The sequence below is a fragment of the Falco naumanni genome, chromosome 2 (genome assembly GCF_017639655.2).
Source record: "Falco naumanni isolate bFalNau1 chromosome 2, bFalNau1.pat, whole genome shotgun sequence".
NCBI lineage: Eukaryota > Metazoa > Chordata > Aves > Falconiformes > Falconidae > Falco > Falco naumanni.
The window spans coordinates 20,706,992-20,730,967 of NC_054055.1; the positions used below are offsets into that span (position 1 = coordinate 20,706,992).

Consider the following 23,976-nt stretch of genomic DNA (forward strand, 5'->3'; position numbering starts at 1 on the left):
GCAGGTCCCATCTTTCACATTTAGCTGTTTGTGAAACTCGGTCATTTCTTCTCGTTCCACATTGTCAGGAAGGAGCGCATGGCGGATGTGCTCTGCCTATAACACTGTTTCTATGATACCCTGTCTGCTGGCAGAACAGCAGAAGCAACATTTGGAGACAAGAATTTGCAGTGTATTTTCAGTTTTGGGTAACTGAGCTAAAAGATAGCATAGGGTACAGGGAGAGGAAGAAAGGCTTACTGAATTGGTGCTGATGGATTCCTGTAACAAAAAAGAATGGGGAAAGTGATACTGAAAAAAAGGGAGTATTTACTTTAATATGTCCTTCATATAGGTGATGGGAAGACCAAACTTTTTGAGACAATGTGTACTTTATGATTTGCTGAAAGGAAGCAACAGGGGAAAGCCCTCAGGCATTTGTACCTACTCAGTGGTTTACTCTCTATTTTGTCACGTAAATTTTACAGGTCTGCTGAGACAGTCATCACTTACATGCCTGTTTGCTGTCAAAAAACTTGTGTCAGCAAACAAAACACTGGATTTTCCTGCTCCCCTTTGTTTTCTCGCACAGCAGCCTTCCCTCTGCCTAGGTTGTTTTGGAGATGTCTAAAATGATCAGCAGTTTTCCTAATTTTCCATATTGCCTGCAAGAGTTTACCATGCTTTTTCCTGAACAACATGCCAATATTCTTGAGGGGGTAGTCAAGAATGCAAGCAAGACAATGGTGAGTTTGGCTTATAGCTGGCATTTGGGTGCAAGCAAGAGAAGAAAATCTACTTATACAACGAAGAATTTGGTATTGTATTAATATTTCATTTTGCTTCGGAGAGAATACCCGGTTCTTCCCTTCCCCAAGAAAGGACTCACATAGCCTATGTCTTATTGCTGTTCATCAAGGCACAGTGGTTATCAGTGAGCATGCACAAAACCTGCAACAAATAACCACGGTTTGATGGGATGAAACTTGTAAATATGCTCAACAACAAATTATTTTTCCTCATTGTAACAAAAATCTTCATAATAACAGAATTCCTCATCATAACAAAAAAAAGGGCGCTCACTTCCAGCTCTAAGTCTGCGACAAAACCTACCTTGTAACCAATTTTAACAGGCAGCGTATTGCTCTACCTTTCTGTGCCATCACTGTGTTCTAATTCACATGGGATTCAAATGCAAGATTCAGTTTTAGCTTCTTAAAGGGGTTTTCTGAATTGCCTAACACCAGTGACAGAATCCTAATAGGAATGATAACTGGAGGATAAATAAATGCTTTTTTAACAAAGCTGCAAGAGACACCAAAAGTTTACACCAAGGCTTCAGTAATTTTTATTAAAATATTTTTAAAATATGTGCATGATACACAGAAGAAGAAATGCAGTTTATTTTTAAGTAATATGATTTGAACTGCCAACAGTATTTCTTCTTTCATAATTTTAGTACGCACACCTTTAAAATAACAAACCTGACAGAGTCAAGACAGGAGCATTCTGTTTTTATCTAAAGCAAGATTAAAATAAAAAAAGATAATTGCTTCAAAACTTGGGAGATTTTAATTTATGAACGAGTTACTGCAAAATGACATCTGGGGATTTAGGTTGGAAAGTTCATTTAGAAAGCCTTATAAATCAAACTAAATATTGTCTATAATCTATGAGGCAATCTAAGGCAATCCCATTGCACATGGAACTCATTTATCTACGTCCACTGGTACCCAGCTGCCCAGATGCCAAATTAATTTTGTGTAGACTCCTGACAAAATTGTGGAGATGTCCCAGAAAAGAAAACGTGCAGAAAAATAATTAGCTGTGACTGCTGAGCAGACGTAGTACAAGCTCCTCATCCTCTGCCAGAGAAAGCCCAGTATCTAATGGCAAACAGGGGTCCTCCTCCTCCTCCTCCTCCTCTTGGCTGAATTTCGTCTTCTTTCTTTTCCGCAGCATTTCTTCTGCTGCAGTACTGTTGCTATAGCTTCTTTTCTTTTTTCCACTCCTCTCCTCAACTTCACTGCAGAAACAAATCAATTAGTCTTTTTAACAACTGTGGTAATCAATATAATCATGTAATCAAACAATTCATTTTAAACAAGGCAAATTTATGTCAAGATAAGTGCAAACAAAATTACAATTCAGAAGGGCAAAGCGATAGAAGCCGATGAACTCTGAATGTCTAAATTAGAACTGCTTTTAGGCCGAGGTGATGGTGGATGTTCTGCTGTCTTAATTGATTACAGTATATCAAGATATTGCTATCAGTCTTATCTAATTATTTGCTGCCTTATAGACTGACTGACAACTTGACAAAACTGATTTAGTGATGTGTTGGTGGACCTTTATATGCATTCAAGATCCTGTCTAAAATAAATATTGGACAAAAATAAAAACACCAGAACTGTCATTTCATTGGCGAATCCTACATTTAATACAGTTTTGATCTCAGTCTATGTAATTCAAGCCACTCTTTCTCCTTCTTTCAGAAGCTTTCCTTGGGAGATATTAACCACCTCTTTGCCATGAGAGAAAGAGAAAAACCCAAGCCGGTTATTTTCCCTGGTGAATTCCTATTTCTTCTGCTGATTTGGATGAATAGCGTTTTGCAGCCTTCAATCCGGATGAAACAGCTGCGTATCTGTTTCAATACTTTGACTTCTGTCACATGGCCACATGACAGCAACAGGAGGAAAGCCCAAGCTTTTCACATATCTTCATGTGTTTTTTGTCCATTAACAGAAAATTTGCTATAAATCACCTTATCTAAGATTAAAATAATCTAATTAACAAAATCTGATATAATATCCATGTACCAGGTTATAGGGAGCTGGTTGTCCTAAGCTGTAGGGTAGAATTCATACCAAAATGAGTAAAATGCGACCCCTCTCACCCCAAACCACTCCCTCCAAAGAAGTTAACTGAAACAAAATGGCATTCTCCGTCTTTCACATTTGTATTTTAAGGAATATGACAAAAACAGAAAATGGTTTTTCTAAAACAGGTTGCTAAATTCAGATTTTCAGTTAAAATCTGGCAAATTTCTACCCAGAAAATTTGATTAACTTAAAAAAAAATAGACGTTATCAACAACAACAAAAAAAATGCTTGAATTGTTATAATTGCTTGAATGTAAACGTAATGTTTGCGAAATGTTTCATTCAGAAATACTGTTTAGAGACTTAACAGTTAGAAACAGCAGTTATAACAAACAGCTCAAACTGGGCACTACTGTCCTTTGAAGACAGCACAGGAATGCAATGCCCACTTCAAACCACCACCAGCTGCCCACCTTGCTCTTCCATTAATAGGACTATTTACCAGCCTGTGAAACACTGGTTTCACCACTCATTGGAAACCAGCCTAACCCAAACATTAACCCCCAAATATAGCAGTTTTCAAAGAAGTTCCTGAATGCTGGCTGAGAGGGATCGGCAGCGCAATGCTTCCTCCTCTTCCTGGCTTACACACGGTGCTTTCTGGCTGCCTCTCCACCGAGACGAAGGAATAGCGTAAGATCTGATGGCCTTGCCCTGGACTGCAAACGTGTGACCTGCTTCCCTCTCTCATCCATCCCACCTTTCATAGAATAACAATGCCAACTCCCACCTGCTTACTACAGCACAGAGAGAGGAGGGAAATCCTATGAGAAACACCTTGCATTCCCACAACTGAAACAAATCAAACACCCTGCCTTTATATTGTCCTTCTCCACCTATCCTAAAGAAACAGCGTAAAGCAACCAGATCTAACGAGAGATGTCCCTGCCCATGGCAGGAGAGTTGGACTAGATCTTTAAAGGTCCCTTCCAACCCAAACCGTTCTATGATTCTATGAAGAGCTGATGACTGTGCAGCAAATACTTTTCCTAAAATGGGGATGTTTCAAAGGATACAGCAACTTTGACTGCTTTCAGCTGTCATTTGCATGGGGGTGGCATTTTCATTTCTTACCAATGCTTATTCTATTCCTTTCCTGGGGAAAGATCTAGTTATCTCTGTAGTGCTTAAGATAGTCCATAAATGCTGAAGCTATACTGATGGTATATGAAAATATGCTAAAGGACTAAGACTTCTCACTGTTCCAAGTGGCCAGTGTGGGTCTGGGCTGGAGTTCCATGGTGTTCACTTTGATCAGGACAGAGTATAGGGGTTCACTTTAAAAAGTAAAACTAAACCTCCTTAAGTAAAAACATTTTAGCTCGTTTGCAAAAGAGCCAATTATTTCCAGCATTCAAAGGGATTCTGAAGCCCTGTTTGCATTCATAATTGACTAACGCTTCATCTAGGACATTAGTTCAAAAGATCTTTGCAAATAAAACAATGCAGAAATCTCACAAGTTAGGAAATAGCAGACCTTAAATACCAAAAATTATATTAATTTTTGGCGTTTCAGGGGCCCATAGGCCTACATGTCTGTAAGGTATAGCATTTAAACACAAAACACATTTAGAAGAAACTGTGAGATTTCTAATTTTTTCCACAATCAAAAAGCACATCAACACAATTACGATTAACTTTCATCATAAGCTTTGTGGGAAGATTATGCTGAGTCAAGCTGTTTCTTATTATTACTGAGGGATCATGGTGCTTGATTAAGTACTAAAGATGTATCTACATGTTAGCAGGTATATTTTCACACTAATTTCACCCCTACTGGGCTGTAAGCTGGAGAGTGAATAAGGAAGAACATATAATGCAGGAAGCAGGAGCAAAGCCACCGAGCAATGAAGAGAACTAAAGGTTTGTGTTCTCGTGATGCACAAAAAGTAGAAGCAAAACAGTATTTGACAAAGGCAATTAGGAAGGAAAGCAGACAGTCATGTGGAGCATCTATGATGTTCGTAATTTTTGAGATGCAGAGAGAAGACAGACAGTGCCTGTCCATAGAATGGTTTGGGTTGGTAGGGACCTTTAAAGATCAGCTAGTCCCACACCCAACCCTGGCCCTGCAGGATGGATTTTTACCAGCAACGGCTTGGGTGGCGTAGAGAAGGGCTGTACTGCTCTGGAAGAGCAGTCAGACACATAGCTTTTAGGAAGGATGAAAGAGTCAATTTTAAAAGGAAGCTGAAAAATAACCAGGAGAAATATCTGGCATCATGATGCCAAGGGGCATCCTGTACTCCATCTGGGTGCTTCTCCTTAGCTGTTTGGACAGAAGGCTCTTTGGAGGAGATATAATATGTATAATTCTCAGGTATGCATGTAAAAGGACTGACTGTGAAAGCAGCTATATGGGGATGACTTCTACACTTAACCATCAAATGAATCGGTCTCTTTTGACCAAAGGCCTGTCAGTCCACCCTGCAGAGCCCATCTTATCATTGGTCACTTTCCATGGGCATAAACAGCCCCTTATTCCTCACAAACTGATACACTACCAGCTGCATCCACAAATAGCCAAAACAAAATAAAGTTATTCTAAGGTGAAGTGTTTTCTAACAGAACAACACAGTTAGAAAGCAACTCCACAATTCAGATGCAAACCAAAGCCAGCGTGGTTTTTTTGTCTTCTATTTATAACACCTAGAAAGCAGCATATGCAGCTGGACTATAATTCCTTCCTTTTACCATCTGGTGCAATCTAGCTTTTCAGCTGCCTGAGTGACCTGTGCAGTCTGAAGCTGCCTGATGGAAGGATTTACTGGGACTGGGCTGTGTTTACACAGGCGAGAAGGTACCAACAGCCAACTTATCAACAGGCTCAGTAATTTCTGTGGTCACTGTTTGCACAGCTGTAACAGCGAAGGAAGATACTACTGTTTATTACTCAAACACTAAAGCATAGTTTATGAATCCTGTCCCTTAAATAAATGCCAGCATATATGAATGGCATCTGGGAAGCAGGGGATCTAACTATGACCCTGATAGCTACACACCACAAAACTCTAATTTAACTACTCAAAAATAATTTCACAAGTATGTTTTGAGGCAATACTGAGAAAAGACAGAAAACTTTTAATTGCTATTATTTAACTTGTTTCTGGGCTTCACAGTATGTCTTAAAACCTAAATACAGCTTGTTTAAGTGCTTGAGAGTCAGTCATTTGGAATGTGGAGCCACACAGCCAAGTTGCTGTTGTTCAAAAAGCGTGGTACTACCATGACATCTCTAGACAGGCTCTGCTTCAGTTAACATTTATCAGAGCGTGCTTTGGAGCCTAGGTTTACCATCACTGCTCTGGAAACAAACTGCCCTTGCCACTGAATTGCAGGCCATGAGTCAAGTTTCCAGGCTGCAATATAGCACACACAAGCTCTTTCCCAAAGAAACGTACAGGAATAATGAATGAATCTGTTAATAAAATACAGTTCAGAAAAGTTAGGAACAATTTATACCATAAATATTGGCATTTTGCTAATCAAACATGCTGTGCCACAAACCTTTTTCCATGTAATAAATTTTAATTCACAAGGCCATGGCAGCAATCCTAATGAAGATTAATTACTGCAGTGCCTTCCATAAAGCCCAGTGCAGCTTCTTTCTTACTTGCTGTCAGAATGCTACAGCATATAGAAATGGTAATGAAAATACATTGTGTTGTGTTATTTCCTGGATTTGGACAGGCCGGGCCGATGGGCCGAGGCCAGCGGTGTGAGGTTCAACCAGGCTCAGTGCCAGGCCCTGCCCGTGGGTCACACCAGCCCCAGGCAGCGCTACAGGCTGGGGCAGGGGGCTGGGAACTGCCCGGTGGGAAAGGGCCTGGGGGTGCTGGCTGACAGCCGGCTGGGCATGAGCCCCCCGTGTGCCCAGGTGGCCAAGGGGCCAGCAGCGTCCTGGCTGGTGTCAGAAACAGTGTGGCCAGCAGGGCCAGGGCAGTGACCGCCCCTGTACTGGGCACTGGTGAGGCCGCACCTCGAACCCTGGGGTCAGTGTCGGGCCCCTCGCTGCAGGAGGGACGTCGAGGGGCTGGAGCGTGTCCAGGGAAGGGCAGCGGGGCTGGGGAAGGGGCTGGGGCACAAGTCCTGTGAGGAGCAGCTGGGGGAGCTGGGGGTGTTCAGCCTGGAGAGGAGGAGGCTGAGGGGAGACCTTATCGCTCTCCGCAGCTGCCTGACAGGGGGGTGTAGGCAGGTGGGAGTTGACCTCTTCTCCCAAGTAACAAGGGACAGGACAAGAGGAAATGGCCTGAAGTTGCACTAGGGGAGGTTTAGATTGGATATTAGGAAAAATCTCCACCAAAAGGTTGCCAAGCATTGGAACAGGCTGCCCAGGGAGGTGGTTGAGTCACCATCCCTGGAGGCATTTAAAAGTCATGTAGAAGTGGTGCTTAGGGAGGTGGTTTAGTGGTGGACTTGGCAGTGCTGGGTTAACAATTGGACCTGATGATCTTAGCGGTCTTTTCCAACCTAAATGATTCTATGATTCCCTTACTGGCCATTCCACTGATGTAAATCAGCTCTAAAACTAGATTTATAAAAAACAATTGCAGGAAAAGGGATGAATAATCTACTTGTAATGAAATACCAGTATAACAGTACTAAAAGCAAAAGACAAGTCTGTCTTTTTATCATTTATTAAAGCTGAAGTACCATAACATGGAAGAAGAAGAAAAAAAAATATTTAAATGAAAACCAGACCAGCAAGATGTCGCAGCACTCTCCAAACTATCAAGCTGCAGCAAGGTCTTTTACCATCTCATACCAACATACTCTTCATGCCAGTCCCTCTGCTGCCTTCTCCTCGTTTCACCTCATCCAGGGCCCACTCTCTCATCTCTTGCTTCTTCCTGGGCTGCTCTCCCTTCATTAGCTCTCAACCCCTTAACAGAACCAGCCACAGCTGCACCTTATCTACATCGGCCAACCCGCCGCCCCTGAAGCCAGCCCACAGCTGTATGTTATCAATGATAATTAACCCAGCTTCATTCTGCTACAGCAAGACAGCATGCTTAATACTTCTTACTATTGCATGGGAAGAACAGAGAAGATATGACAGGAAAAAGTACTCCAGCCAACCATCAACATCTCTGTTCCGCTCTGAAGTCACCTTTACTTTCTAAAGGCTCTAGCAGACAAGTGGCAGTGGACTCAAATCAGATGTCTGAAGCTGTAACAGCACTTTTCTTCCCTGTTCCCATCACAGACATTGCTGACCATAAAGCAGCAGCATCTGACTCAGCCCTGAGCCACCAGAGTTTCCGTTCAGTGTATCTGCCCTAAGCAATTTCATCTTATCTTTATATACCAGTCTGAAAACTCAGATCATTCAGGAGTTGGTTCTCGTATCACTGCTCTGGGTTGGAACTGCTCTAGCTAGAGGTCACCGTGGCTTCAATAAAACCATTTTAATTTGCTGTACGTCCCTCTGTCAAAGGCTTAACCTCCTCTGAAATGTGCTGCTGCCTTTGGAGATGCTGCTAACCACCTACCTAACTGTTGCATATATAGTCATGCCTCCTCAGCTTCATCTGACACTGACATTCTTCAGATCCATTGTTCTCCTTTTCTTTTCTATGACCACTATCATTCTCCGATTGTTGACGGTTAATTTATGAATTGAGTTTTCAGTTAATACTCAACCCATTCCTCCTCCATTCATGCAAACACTTGCTGATGGCTTACTACATGTTGGGGTTTTTTTGAAAAGGTAATTTCTGTAGCTGACAAGTTTATGGAAACCACAGGGGATCTAGTCTGACCTGCAGAGCATAGGTTACCAAATTTCACTAGAAAATTCTACCATCAGGTACATTTCATATAGTGAGCTAGAGTTTAACTCTTATAAAGACTTTCACAGCATAGGAATATCATCACATCTCTATCAACACCAATCCCATATCTCAACATCCAATTTTGCAGCTAAACATCATGATCAAGCCCTTAAACTGAGACCTTTTACAATATTAAGTTCTGGCCTTCACAAAGTCACTCATATAACCTGAACAAAACACATTAGAGGGAGCACCATGATTTGCAGATTAATCATCTCAAAAGACAATGTGATGTCAACAACATCAAGGATCACATAAAACTTAGTAGGTTAGCATCAGCACCCTGGTATAAGAAGAAGGTATAAGAAACTGCAATTTGCCCCCTGTCAGCTGGTGACTGGCCATAAAATCAAACACAAAACAGTACCAAAATTAAGACATTTCTCCTTTCCCCTCATGTCCAAGACCTTTTCCATGCTGATCTAAGAGTTAATGTGATCAGTCGCACCTATTAAAGCTTTAAAGAAGGTAACAATGAGGTCAATCGTAACTTTGTTCCTCCTCAACATTTTTATTTAAAGACGCTGAGGGATTAGAAAAAGATCAGAAACTCAGTCTGACTGCAAAATGAATATTTAAGAAATCTAGCTGCTTTTCTTCTACCCTATTTGATACACTTAAATTTTTCACCTCATTAACAATTTACATTGATAGCCTTAAACCAAATATGATGAATGTTGCTAGATATACAAAAATTAATCTCGTATTACATGCTTGCAGTCATTAATTACCCTGCTTGTAGAGGTATGGCTGGAAGGGAATTTTATTCATAGGCAAATTTAACTCATGAATTGCATAGCTCCCAAAATTTAAAATGGGGGGATGGTGGGGGCACAGATAGGGAGAAAAGATTAGCAATGTTTTTTACTTCTTAAACATGGACAGATGGTCTATTTTTAAAGACTGTTGAAAGAAGATACCCTAGGTCTCAGATACTTGCTTTGAATTATCCCCTTTTAGAAGCACTTTTTCCCTCTTAAAGCAAGTAGCAGCTACTGTAGTCCAACATATTTCTATTTTAATCCAACACTTTGAGCAAAAACTCTGAATTTTGGAAATATAAAACAGAATAGAGTTCTATTTTCTGATCTCAAAGCCCAATTTCACTGTGTGCTACTACTTGTTTTTGTTGAAATCATTAGGTCAGTACTTCCCAGCCCCAAGAACAAGTCATCACACAGTTAGGCACAGCTCTACAAGAGTTGCAGAAGGCATCAGCACTGATTTAACAGAAACCCCTCCTTCCCACTGCCAGCAAGATTGTTCTCATATTTACTCTTCTTGATCCACCAGGTCCCCATCATCCTCCCTCCTCCTTTTCATGCATACATCCCCTGCACCTCTTTCCTTCCTCATGCAAGTCAAAACCACTTCTCCATGGCCATATGCTCACCACGAACCTCTTCTGCTACCATGTTCCATTACCCGTAGGCTTACTGGTCATTCATTTTCTCTTGCTTTTCTTGATTTCCTCTTTTTCCAGTCCTAAATTAATATCCTTCACTGCATCTTTCTTTTTCAGTTGTGCCTCTACTTCACAAAAGCCTCCTACAGGGTGCTCAGAGCACCTCACAAGTCTCCAGACATACCTATATTGAGCCTCAAAGCTAACTTCAGAGCCGGAGAACAGACCACTACACTTTTCATTCACACACACCTAAAAGAAATGTGGCTTCATCAACACTCCCCACTAGAAACTGTCCTTGGCCTCTCCTACTGCACCAAATACCCTGGGACATTGCCCAGAAGAGCTCTCGTTGGCACCATCCAAAGTCACAGCAGTTGTGGACAATACAAACCACCATGTCCAGTACTTAAGCCTGCACCCTGGCCAAATCCATTTAGCCTGTAAAGACATGACTGATGTTCCCTAGGCTGGCCCAAGCCAGCATGGGATTAACTGCCACATGCTGCGCTGCACACTGGAGCCATCAATGGCTCTTAATTCTGACACACTCCCTTCAGGCACTCCTAGAAATGTCATTTTGTCCTGAACACTGTCATCTTCCAAATCTATGTATTGGAATGTTGTTGCCCACTGCTCTTGCCCTTGTGAGCATCCCAGAGTTTTTCACTCTCCTCTTCCTTCTGCTACCTGTCCTAGCTGCTCTCACCACTCACGTCAATTAAATTACTATTCTTAGCAATGACTGACAAATCCACTCCCAGCCTGTGCCTGGCTATAATATAATACAATACCGGTGTCTCTGCTATCTGCTTCTGGAAATCACTGCCGATTATAAACTCAAAATTGTGGTCTTTGATGTTGCAGGTTTATCTGTAGTACTTCAGAGCAGTGCCTAAACTTATGTAGCCTCTTCTAGAAAGCTCTGAATGTCAGGACTAGCTAGATATGTTTGAAACTGCTCTTTGGGTCCTTGTTAACTCCTGTTCAGCTTAAATGCTGGAGAAGAACTTGAAGCAATTTGACTCACTTTCCAAATTTCAGTCTTCTTGCCTTCTTAAGAAAGGCTGAAAACATCTACTATTCCTTACCCCAGTCCTCCAGCAAACACAAACAAGACTGAAATGCAGGAAAGTATTCAGTTAATTTGTGTAAAGATGGAAAATTTTACAAAAACATTTTTAAACCTCCTTGGAGGAAGATAAGGACCTTTTCTATTATTAAAAAGTCAACCAAAAGTCAGGGCAAACAACTGAGACCAGTACTGTGTCCTGAAGCTGACAGAAGCTGGTTACGAAGCTTCAAGCTATGGCAGTTCTTGAGACATTTGTTACCCCAAGAATGTCTTGCTCCTAGCCAGGGAAAGCTTAATCCCCCAAACCGAGACCAAAAAAGTGACCCATAAAGATTATAACCCCTAGAGCACTAAATGGACAGGACAGATTTGCACAAACCTTTTACTTAAAGAAGCAAAACCAAATTGCAACTTTGTAGTCATAAAATGAATGCCAAAAAATTTAACTGTGTAAGTCATCAGGGTTTGCATGGCAAGAATGTGCCAATATTACATGTGAAAACAGTAACAAAATTTACATTGGAATTGTTCCTTTGCCAGACCACCTTTTAAAGAACTGAATAATGCTGAGATATCAAATGGCCATCCATTATATTTTCAAGTATACAGAACATCTGAAATCTCTATATTAACTTAAAGAAATTATAATATAAAATGTCCTTTATTTCATGAGCCTTAGCGTCTCCTAGTCAAAATCCGAAATAGAGTTTTTAAACAAATTAGCTTCCACACATGGCTAAGTCCCAAAGACCAAATGAAATCCAACCTTCCAAATACATGATCCTTAGCCAGGCTCAAGGCAAAAATAACTTTTAAAAATAAAATTAATTGGTAAAACTTCCTGGATTTTAAGCTGTATTTGAATTACACAGATACAATGTAGATAGAGTATGATGGAAAAGGTTCTAATGTTGCACTTTGTTCTAAACTCACCTCCAAACATTATCCAAACAGCATATTGAAAGTACACTCGGTAAATCAAAACCTGCAAGCCTTAATACATGGCAGAAAAAACAATCCGTATCTCAGCTCCAGTTGAATCAGGTACATATATAGTGTATTTTTTGTGCCCAAAGTTACTCTCTTCAGTACAGATTAAATTCAAGACTAATCTCCTTAGGATAACTGAAATACTGTAGAAAACAAAGTTCTAAGACGACACTCCCTGAAAAAGTAACTCAAGTAAGAACAAGTCCAATAAACTGGAAAACCACAAAGGATTAAACTGTGTCTATGTGGTTATCAAATTTACATGTCTAAACCTGGCATACTGAAAACATGAAAAATATTTTTAAAAATCAGTTACCACATGTGATTAGTTGTAGATTCAAAGGCAAAGACAGACCACCCAATGGACCCTCTGGGTGCCTGAATTTTATTCCCAGGCACGTGTCACTGCCACGACCTTAGGGCAAGTTACTATGTGACTCAACATTCCTGCCTACAAAAATCATACTGACTTCTTTTTTTAAGTGTTTTTTGCCGAGGAAAATACTTCGTCAGAAATTATTACTACGGTCCTGTTTTCCTTTTTGAATGTTCTTTCTTTTCCAGCCTACTTTGCAGGAAGGGGAAATGACCAAGACCCTAGACCTTCTTTGAATCTTAGCTCTCCTTGAGAGTAGACACTCTGACTCCAGGGGGTCAGATCAACCATCGATTCCAAAAAATCCTGCACTGATTACCACTGCCAAAAGGATCTGTCCATCTCTGTCAACTTTTATTCTTAAAGCTTAGCTAATCTGGAGTCTAGCTGACATCTTTGTAAAAAGGATCAATACAAAAAGTGATGAATGAATACATAAAAAAAGACAGAAGTGACAACCCCTAGATAAATGGTTACTTAATGATACTGAAAGTATCATTATTAAGTACTTATGCTACAAAACATTGTATTGTCAAGATAACTAAGCCTGGCTAAGGCTACAAGTTGAAATAAAGCAAAATCTTGTTTAAGAAATGTGACACTAAAATACTACCTTTTTGCTACAGGAAGTATGCAACGATTTAGCAATAATGAGAAAATGCCTAAGGTAATCAAATATTTAATAGGTAGTACTGTGACACTAGGTTTTCCTACACTCAGTTGCTGGTAACATTCTCCCACCAGTTCAGCTGTCCACCAGCTTAACGGATTCCAGGAATCTGTCCTTCAGTAGCAACATACACACCAATGAACAAGGCAAGTGTTACTCAATGTCCAACCGCATAACAAAGCTTTACTTCAGACCTTCTCAATAAACTCTTGGGTTTCCCCCTTCCAAGAAACATAACCGTCAAGATCCACTCTCTACTTTGTTACCTGCAGCAACACGTTACTACAGAAGTCAACTCAGAAGTTGCCCTCAAAGGCAAAATGACATAACATGCACTGCTATGGTCCCAGATGGAGAAGCGCGAGTATCCTGAAATACTTCTCTTGGCACCTCCATTAATGTCCTATGCAAATGCAGAATTGCTAAACACACTTTTCTTCTGGTCCTTGTCTCATAGTATTAGACCAAACAGAGATGGCCCTTTCCAACAAGATGGGATTTTACATGATCCTCTAGCTCAAATCACTGTCTTAGGTCCAGGTTTTACTTATTAGAATCTCATATATTAGAAAGACAATATTAACCATGTTATTGATGGTTAACCGGGAGAAACTGAGAATAGTTTCATTGTACTAACCTGGTTCCACTACAAGCAATACACGAATACCACTAGAGGATGCATTTATCAAATATGGACAGAAATATTTCAGCACTACCAACATGTGAAAAACAACCTACAAATCCTCTTACATAGCCCTCCCCAACAAATAGCAAGTCTTAAACTTCATTAAAAGAGAACTTCTTTAACAAATTCTGCTGCTTCCCTCATCAAAAGCTGATGGGTAGAGTCAAGTAGTCATATGTACAAAAGGAACTGGATGAATCTTGTTTATGAATGATGGGTCTCACTTTCTGCTTGGTTTTAGGAAGCTGTATTTACATTTTACACAGCTTTTTAATTCATTTTACATGGAGTGGAGATACTCAAGTCAGCTTGGGGAAGTGAAAAACCAGAAGAAACTATAATTGACTTAGTTACCTTCTTTCTCCCCCTTGCACAAAGAAGGGACAATTTACTGCTGCTCAGAAAAAGCAATGCATTTCCCCTATCCTTGTCAGTTCTATTGACCAACACACTGGTGAATAGGCTACATGGAACATCGTTACCAATCTGCTAACTTAGGGCTATCCAGTCCTTAAATCCATGTCCCAACACCCAGTCCTACATACTGCCCCTACAATGTGCAGTGACATGGAGCTAGGGATAATCTAGCCACCAGGATTTAGCTGTTTCTGATAGGAAATGCAAGAGATTTATGAACCTAGACATCCAGAAGAAAGAAAAATAAAGATCTATACACCCATTTAAGTGTCAAGGTCACGTTTCTGAATCTGTTACATGACAGGCTGTTTATCAGAAACACACCAACGGAATTCATGTTGCAGTGAAGCAAATGACAAAAACCACACAGGATGTCATACGATATCCCTCTGTCGTCCTGCACTATGTGCTGAAGAATTGCAGTATGTTGCCATCAATTACAGATCCTCATCCCCACCCCGTGCTTTTCTGTTAATCTACAGGAAACAAAATCTTCTGGTTTATATAATTAAAAACACTGTTTTAAATTAAGAAGAAAAGTTTAACACTGTTAATTTTATTATATATTTACTTCTAACTCAGATTCCACTCCGTTTGTAGTGTTGAAGAGCCTGAGTAACACTGAATCATAAAACTTAACAAGCTTCACCATGCACAAATATAACATAGCACAGGTATGGAGGGCTCATTCAAACCCTCAGATGACTTCAACATTTCTCCTTTCAAACAGAACCTGTAATGTGACAGTAGAGAAATGCATTTCTGAAACTGTATTGGGTTTGCGTGGCAGATTTTTGGTAGCAAGGGAGCTACAGGGGTGGCTTCTCTGAGAAGCTGCTAGAAGCTTCCCCCATGTCCAATGGAGCCACTGCCAGCCGGCTCCTGGCAGGGCCTGTGGCCCCGTGGGGGGGACCCCGCACCGGGGCTGGGCAGGGGGGGTGAGGACCCTCCCCTGAGGGGCAGGAGGGAAAATGGGGAGCAAAGCCAAGCCCAGGAGGGGTGGAGGGGTGGGGAGAAGGTGTTTTAAGATTTGGTTCTATTTCTCATTATCCTATTCTGATTTGATTGGTAATTAATTAATTTTCCCCCAAGTCGAGCCTGTTTTGCCGATGACATTAATCAGTGAGCCATCTCTCCCTGCCCTTATCCCAACCCAGGGGCCCTCAGTTTCATTTTCTCTCCTGTCCAGCTTAGGAGGGGGAATGACAGGGCAGCTTTGGTGGGTACATGGCATCCAGCCTGCATCAACCCACCACAGAAACACGCGAAAACTCCAGGGTCAATGTTTTTGCACGTGAAACAGTCTCACTGAGATGCCTTCAACAATGACTCAAAAATCTTTCTCATACAGCTTCAGAAGAGAAAATAATAGCCTTTAGTGCAGATTTCTGTTCAGCACCCACCTAACAAACAAATGTACACCAAGTCCTGGGAGCAAGAGGATGAGTGTAAAATGAGTTCCTAACATCTAAACAAAGCATTTTCTAGAAACCATTAACATTTCCAAATGAACGTGGAAGATGTGTACATACCTATAGCTGTCCTCGCTTTCTGAATCCTGCTCTTCATCAGAATCTCTGTATTTATCTGGATCAGGAAGAGTACTTGGATCAAACTCTTCTTCACTTCCACTGTGAGCAAGAAAGGCCACTGTCTCTTCTTCAGCCTGCCAAGTGACAAATGGAGAGTTACAAGATAAACAAACAAGTCCATGTGACTCGCCAGAAACCTCTTAATAGGGAGGCCACAACAAAAACCACCACCCTCAACTGCAGTCAAAGGCCACCGCTATTGTAGCCAGCAAAACAGAATAATTTCTTTCATTATTAATGCCCTCCTCCACTGTTTGTTAAAGGTTGAAGAATTTACATTGAAAGTCCACCTTCCCAATATCATCATCTCAAATCTACCAAATCTGAGAGATTTGGGCAGCAACTAATCAACAGTCATCTGAGAGTAAGTGTTTAAGTAACATAAAGCTTTACTGTCTCACAGAAACACACTGGCAAAGAGATACGAGCTTGTGGACACATTAATCACTGCTGTAAGCTGTATTTCATGAAATACTCTGATTTAAAACTCATCCGGGTGTCCTTGCAGTTCAAAAGTGAAATGCTGCTTAAGCTGAATTAACTGCTCTAAGGGAGTCTCAGCCATCTACCACAAGTGATGCATGCTCTTCAGACTTCCTCCCAGACCCTCCTCATCCCTCCTCTCTGGGGCTCAGCTTCCCTCTGTCCCTGCAGCATGTCTTGGGATGACATTAGGGAGTCTCCCCAGGGTGTGGGAACGCCTCACTAATTCCTTAACAAACATGGGATAGAAGATGCTGCTACATAAAAGTCTTGGATAATATAATAAAGCTGACTGCTTTTGCAGATACGGGTTCTGCTCCATGCAGTCCCGAACTGATGGCACCACTTTTGTAAATTTTTGCTAACAGGCATAAAGTTGGACTAGGGGATGCCTATGCAATTGTATATGTACACAAAAATGCAAACAAAAAGCTTACAGGCATTTCTAAGCAACATGAACCCAGGTCCATACCTATTTGTGCTGAAAAGCAAAAACAAATGCAAAGAAACTTTAATTAAAGATATCACTACCTTTTGTTTATATATCTAATCAGCATGCACACAGCTGAGTTTCCAAAACAGTACTAATTTAAATGATCATTCATTCTACAAATAATTTCTTATCATTAAATATTTAAAGCTCAATTTTGTTCTGATTTTTCACCATTTCCATCCATCACCATATTTTAAAAGAACACTGTCTTTATGTGCACAAACCTCACCATAAAAAAAAAACTAATTAAAACAAAAACTGCACCAAAGCTCCCTTTTGTATCTGCATATAGAGTGAGTGAAAGGAAATGAGCTGGCGAAGGGTAACATTAGTCAGCACTGCAAGAGTCTCTTATTGCTTGTCCAGAGACACTTCTGCAGCACACTGAAAGCAAGCAAAAGAATGGGCTAAAAGCCAGATCTGCAATCAGAAGGCAGAAGAAAAACATATTAAACACACATTTTGTTCTTAACTGATTTGAAATACCAGTAAAGGTAATTCTATAGCTGGGTGTATGCAATCACTAGAAGCATCATCAGATGCAGCAGCACTGTAAAGTGCCCAAGGTAACATAACCACTAACTAAAAAGCATGTTGGTTACCTGGAACTTCCAATGCTATTTCACAGTAATGGTTATTTCGGTTTTGCGTTTTTTTTAAAGAATTTTTTGCTTACAAAAAATATATTCTAGCTCACCTTTTAGTACAATATTAGCACTACTGATTCAACAGAAAACAGAAAAAGGTCACCTTTTTGTTAATGAATTTCCACATATGAGAAGCATTCTTCATTAAATTATAGTATATTTAAATTTCTTTAAACACTAAATATTTGCTCTTTATTTGTATTGAAAGAATAGGTGCAATGGGAGGGAGAACCGGTGCATATCCATCATATATTTAAAAGAGAGAATTCTTACTCAAAGTTGTTTATGGAACAAAGTATTTTTTAATATGTATGTGTGACACTGTGCAACAGAGTTCTTAATACTAACATTTATTGGCAGTTATCTTTTCAGACTTGGGCTGTTCATTCATATTCTCAGTTATGTCAGTAAAATGTTGAGACTTCATTGTTTCCTAAGTTTTGTCATTTATATATGCACATACAAGACAATTACACAGAGATCAAACCTTTGTTTTCATTACACATTCATAATCATTTTTTCCAGCAGAAAATTTGCAGAGTTGCATTCAAGGTAATGCTTACTATAACAAAAGAAATAATTGGTAGCAATGCCTCTCTAATTCCTCAGGAATCATGAGGGCATATTTCCTGTATCACCGGTTACATAGTCATTAAAATATTTGTACGACCCTGAAACTGTTAAGAACTTGAACATGAACATTTATCATCCACAGCTGAACAACAGAATCTCATTATTTTTCCCCCTCTTGCTTCAAATGTCTATCAGCGAGTCAGGAAGATGAAATCTTGTGACTTAACTTTACATTACTCACCACAAGAGCAGGAGAAAAAAAGTGAAGTCATAGTTCCTGGAAAAGTTCTCCAGAAACAAAGAGGATGCAATGTACAGACTCAGGATTCAATCCTTCCTAAGGCAACTGCTATCACAGAAGAGATTAACTGAAGAACACATTTTGGCCACCTGTACTTTATGCCTAAAGTCAGTGACAATGTGCTTTGGAATGTGTATTTATTACAAAGTCCAACTGTGGAAGGAAACCCATTCAGACATCAAATCAGGCCAGTCAGGAGAACAGAAATCAGTGGAAATCACCTTGCTATTTTCATTCAGCTCTGGGGTGACAAGCCACCTCTTGTTTTATACCAGGCTGCCCCCTGTATTTTGCAATCTAGTTCCTCAGAAACTTTGCACAAAGACTTTCAGTTTGAACATGGCACTGAGATGAAAATATTTCGGCATTTGCATAGTCTCCCTCTGCAGCATGAAGAAATTCTTCTTATGCAAAGTCAACATTCTAGAAAAACTCAGCAAAACTTCTGTGCTGAAGGTTTTGGAAACCTCATTGCCTTCAACCTTCCACGCTGTACCAAGTCGACAATGATCACACTCTACCTTACTGTAGTCATTTTGGAAACACGCACCAGATGAGGCAAACAGGGCAGGCTCCTCTACAGCTTTTGCCCTGCTTCTCAACAGAATACCTTCAATTCAACTTCTAGTTGTCTTTGTAACAAGGCATAATGACAATGTACTCTCTTTGTAAAGGCTGGATGGCTGGCAGAGCTCAGGTAAATGTGTCAGGCAGGCTTAAGAGAAACTTAAAATGAAGAAACTGATGTACCTTTTTAAGAAAACAGAGACTCAAGGGACTCAAATGTTCAAACTAGCAGAATGATGTCTCCTTTCTACCAGGCATTAAGCACTTAGTTGAAAATAATCTATTACCATCAGATAAAAAGGGAGAACTGAAAAAAACATACCATGAAAACCTGCACAGGTACAGAAAGTGTTGTGTTTTCCAAGATTTAATTTATAGAATACGTATTTGTTACCGTATTTAATTTATATCTAATTTACTAAGGGTTTTTTATACAATTAAATTGTCTGGAGTTGCAATTTTTAAGTTCAACCCTTTAAGCAATTTATCAGCTCCTAGCATCCAGGTGGAGGGGGGAGAAATTGTTTAGGCACCATCAGTTCTGTTCATATTACTTTATAAAGGACAATGGGGCAATATTTCTGATCAGCTAAAACCAACACCTTTAAGGTTTGTTTAGAAGTTGATCAGACTTGATTTGAATCCATCAACAGCCATGCTTGAACAATATTCAGTTCCTTTCGAATGATGCCACCCTTTAGCTTTCGCTAATAATATGGCCTCTCCCATTAAGTGCTGTTTGCAATTTTAGTGCTAAGAAACTGGAAGCATTAAATACTGCTAGGAGGTTACCCTACACACATACATCACTGTTAAAAATTTAGCACATTACAGTTTGTATAAAAAGATACTTCAAAATATAATGCCTTTCATGATCTGACAGCATTCTGAATTTTATTAATTTTCTTCTTTTTGACAGTTATTTTTCAGGTAAAAATGGGAGCTCATGCTGCATCATGTTTATGAAGGAACATATTCACTGAGAGGTTTTGTAGCATTCCCTTTAAAACATCTTACCCTGGATTCACCTGATTGCCTCGCAGTTTGTGTTTGTGGGTTGTTTTTTTTAAAATAGCTTGTACCCCCAACCCACAATACTGTGTCCCCAGCTGATACATGGTTGCTCTGATATTTCATCATCTACATTGCCCCAAAGGAATACAGCTATTTTGGCAGTTCACAAATAGAAATACAGCCTTTGATGTAGCTGGGGTGTTTGATCCAACAGTTGCTTTGAAGATCAAGATACTGAAAACTCACTGGGAGCCAGTGGAGCAAACCAAGTGCTGATCAAACCTACAAAGAGCTGCCTAAACCATGCTGAAACTGGACAGCTATGCTCCATACCACCTAACACCAATAGCCTTCAAATCCAGAGAGAAAGCATCACTTCCACCAAGGGAAGGATCTTGCAAGCTAAGAGGGGAAAAGCCACCTTTTGTCCACGTTTCTAAGATGTGTGCAGTGGTATGTAAGGTTAGCCTTCATGAGCTGTGACCAAGTCACGCGAGCTTTCTTCCTCTTATCATCTACGCTCTGTTACCTGCATCAACACTGAACATTAATTACAATTGATGACACGTCCATTCCACAATTAGTTTTGCCACTCCTCCTAGGCTCGCTTCTTCTTATGGATCTAAGTAGGATTGGGTATACAGAAGGGTGGCAAGAACAGAGAACAGGTTGTTGTAGGACTTTCTGTCCTCTTGGGTCTGAAGTACACAGGTGCATTCAAGGCACACCGCAAAAAGGAAGTGACGTGGATTTGAACAGGGTCAGCTGTTTCAGAAAGGTTGGCCAAGTTCCATGGGTCTGGCCAGAAAGACTGGAAACCAAAGACTGAAGAAACCAAGGTGGCCAGTTAGACAGACAGACATAGCCTTTGCGCCAAGATGATCTAACTGATCTTCAGGCTCTGGGAGGAGTTAGCCATAGCTCCTGGTTTTCACACCACTTTACAGAATATTATTCTTGGTTTTCAGTAGAAGGGACAGATAACTCTAAGCTTCATCTCCAAACCATTCACCCTTCCCAATCACTGGCAGTCACACCAAGACTCAATTTCATCCACCCGTTCTTTGTTCCTTTTTAAGCAACCTGATATCTTGAATAATACAATTAGCCTAGTTTAGACAGCAGAAACTTGCTTTTACCAGTGGTCTCAAATAACGTACGTGAAAATACTTGATTTTCTTTCTTGGCATTCCTAAATGCCCCACATTTTGTGGTCAGTGAACGGGCAAGTCTGCGTTCCAAACTAGCATACACTGGTGCATATATACTGACACTGAAATCTTTGCTGTATAACTACAGTAAAGCAATTTGTGCTGGAAATGGCTCCTACCACACGAACAGTTCAGAACCATTGAAAACACAAAAACGTAGAAATTTCCACACATGTACTTCTGGGGTTTTTCATATTAGTAAAGCTTCTGTCATTTTAATAGTAGTAAGTATATGTTTTATCCGTAGACTTGATCTCTACAAAAGTACTCATAGTTCATACCAGAATTAATAGCAACATAATGAATGTATATATAGAAAGACAATATAATCTGGTAAATTTACAATTACAAACTCATCTACATCACAATGAAAGGCTGAGGGCTTCTAAATCTACTCAAAGACTTGGGGTTTTTTTAATGTATTTGTTCTTATCTGCACTTGAATTACAATGGGTATGTCTCAAAACTAGACCTTATCCTCTTCAGTTTTTTATTTGCTCTTATAAGACCCATGTAGAATACTTATTGTAAAGCAAGACTCTTCAGGTTGTTACTAGCCACAATTATTGATGGTATTTTAACAAAAGGGTAAGCTAATAAAATTCTAGTGGAAAAGGCCAGAATAAAACAACTATTCTGTTAACTTGAATATAATTCATGTTACAGACATGAAAATATAACTTAAAAGAAACTAAGCTTCTAGATGGGTAGCACCCACTAAAATATATGAAATTTTGATAAGCAGAAGGGTTTAAACTTCTGCATATACTCTTGATTTTAGAGATGGCTTGATTTCACAGGAGTGCAAGCTAATAGTTCCAGTGTAATAATATATGGGCATGAGCACACAGTTGATTTATTTGCTGTAACAGATCAAATCCAGGATTTTTAGTTCCATAAACAAAGTCTCTGGCATTTGAGTTAACACAGTAGTAGCTTCATGTCTGGCAAAGTATAAAGTTTCCTGCACCTGTCATGGCAGCAGCTATACAGAGGTGCTACTACCATGCACACTAAATCCCTGTCTGAACCAAAATTGATGTAAAGCATTTAATAATGCAAAGGCTTCAAACCAGAAAAGTCTAAACAATTTTTATTTTGAAATCTTTCTAATGCTAGGTTGTCAGGTATCATTTTGCTTGCAAGTAAGCAAGTAGTACAGGAAAAAAAAAAGGTTTTATTTGCTGTGCCTTATAAAAAGAAATGAGTACAAAAGTCTGGGAGAATTAAACATGCCAACAGACATGTCCACAAGGCTAAGGCCCTCTCAAAAAAACCCCCAAAAAACAACAACAAAAAAAAACCCAAAAAAACCCAAACAACAAACCCAGAAAATTATAACGCAGAACACTGTTTTTAAACTTATATTCTCCTCACGTAATCCTTGGACTGTCTCTTTACACTCTCTCTTTCTCTCCACTTTTAGGTTCACAGCAGTCATGGCTGTCAGCTCAAACACAGAAAGCAATTCTCCAAAGTAGTCTCTGTGTTCAAACATTTCAACACATCAGTCTTCTCTAGGGAACCTCAGCATATGTCCACAGAAACAGTGCCTACACAAGAGAATTTTCTCTGTATTGCTTTCTGAACAAGCCTGAAGGAACTGCATCCTCTGCTGTGATGCAGCAGAGGTGTCCCACCATCACCACTCCTCACAGCAGAAACTGGGAGCAGAGAGCACCCTTTGCTTAGTGCCACGTGTTTTTCAAGAATTAACAGATCAACAGCAACACTGACGTGAAATAATCAGAAGGGAAACCTCAGAAGTCACATGATTTCTGTAAGCTGGTTAGTTCTGCTCTTTTTCTTGAAAGAACTGATTGGTATTCAGTATGCAACACTGACATTAAGCACTTGTCCTACAAGACCTTCATGTTTTCACTGTCCTGCTTAACTCACGTAGTCAAAATGATTCTACAAAATACATATGTAAAATAGCACATTTACAAGGAGAAAAATATGAATCAAATTAATTCCTCACAGTGAAAGTTATTTGAACTGCTACTGGTGCTCCTAAATACAGAATTGAGGAAAAGAAACTCAGAAGTAGCATTGCTGCTCATGGCACTGACTCAGCTGCTTGCTGTGTGAACAAGACCTTGTCTGCCTTCATTCAGAACCTATTTAGCAGCAGCAATAGATTCACATTTGTTCAAATATGCAAACAAGTAACAAGTAAATCAGAAAGCACCTGACTGATGCTGCATACCTGCAGGGTCATTTACTATTTTTTTGTTGTTGTCAAATCCACCTTCCCAAGCCATGAATCCCTTTCTACAGAATTCTGCAAAAAGACAACTCCTGACCAAAGAGCCTAAGGGTTAAGTAGAAGACAAAAAGGAACAGATGAAGAAGGACAAGGAAGCAAACTGCCTGGGGAAGATTAAGAGCAATGGGCATGACACAACAGGAGACCTGCCCTCTCCTGTTTCCACAGGCATGGCTGCAAAGGGGATCCTGGATAAAGATACTACAAAAGCTTCTGAGGTAGACTAGCAGCCATCCACCAGCAGACAGAAAATCATAATATCCCTTGACAGAAATTTTATATATATGAATGAAGAGGAAAGACATATCTTAAAATGTCAAGTAGGAGAAACAATAAAGATTTATATGAGGCAAGATCTTCTAGACCAACTAATTGAAAGAAAAATATTTTTTCAGGTCTAAAATAATGTAAAGCAACTTCAAAGAAAAAAAAAAGACGACTTGCTGAGAGTTAGTGTTACTCAGGTAGCTGAGATAAAATGTAGCATCACGTGTGCAATAGTGTTGAGGA

At 40.0% G+C, this 23,976-nt stretch overlaps 1 protein-coding gene across 1 annotated transcript in view; it reads right to left on the reverse strand.

Annotated features, from left to right (window-relative positions):
• Positions 1-1,310: 1,310 nt before the first annotated feature.
• The window catches only part of DDX10 (DEAD-box helicase 10), a 191,486-nt gene continuing 168,820 nt past the window's right edge, over positions 1,311-23,976 (reverse strand). Inside the window, exons 17-18 of the mRNA XM_040583764.1 lie at positions 15,849-15,982; positions 1,311-2,005 (exon numbers count right to left, since the gene is read on the reverse strand). Coding sequence (XP_040439698.1) covers positions 1,801-2,005; positions 15,849-15,982 — 339 coding nt within the window. The 3' untranslated portion in view covers positions 1,311-1,800. The remainder of the gene's footprint in view (positions 2,006-15,848; positions 15,983-23,976) is intronic.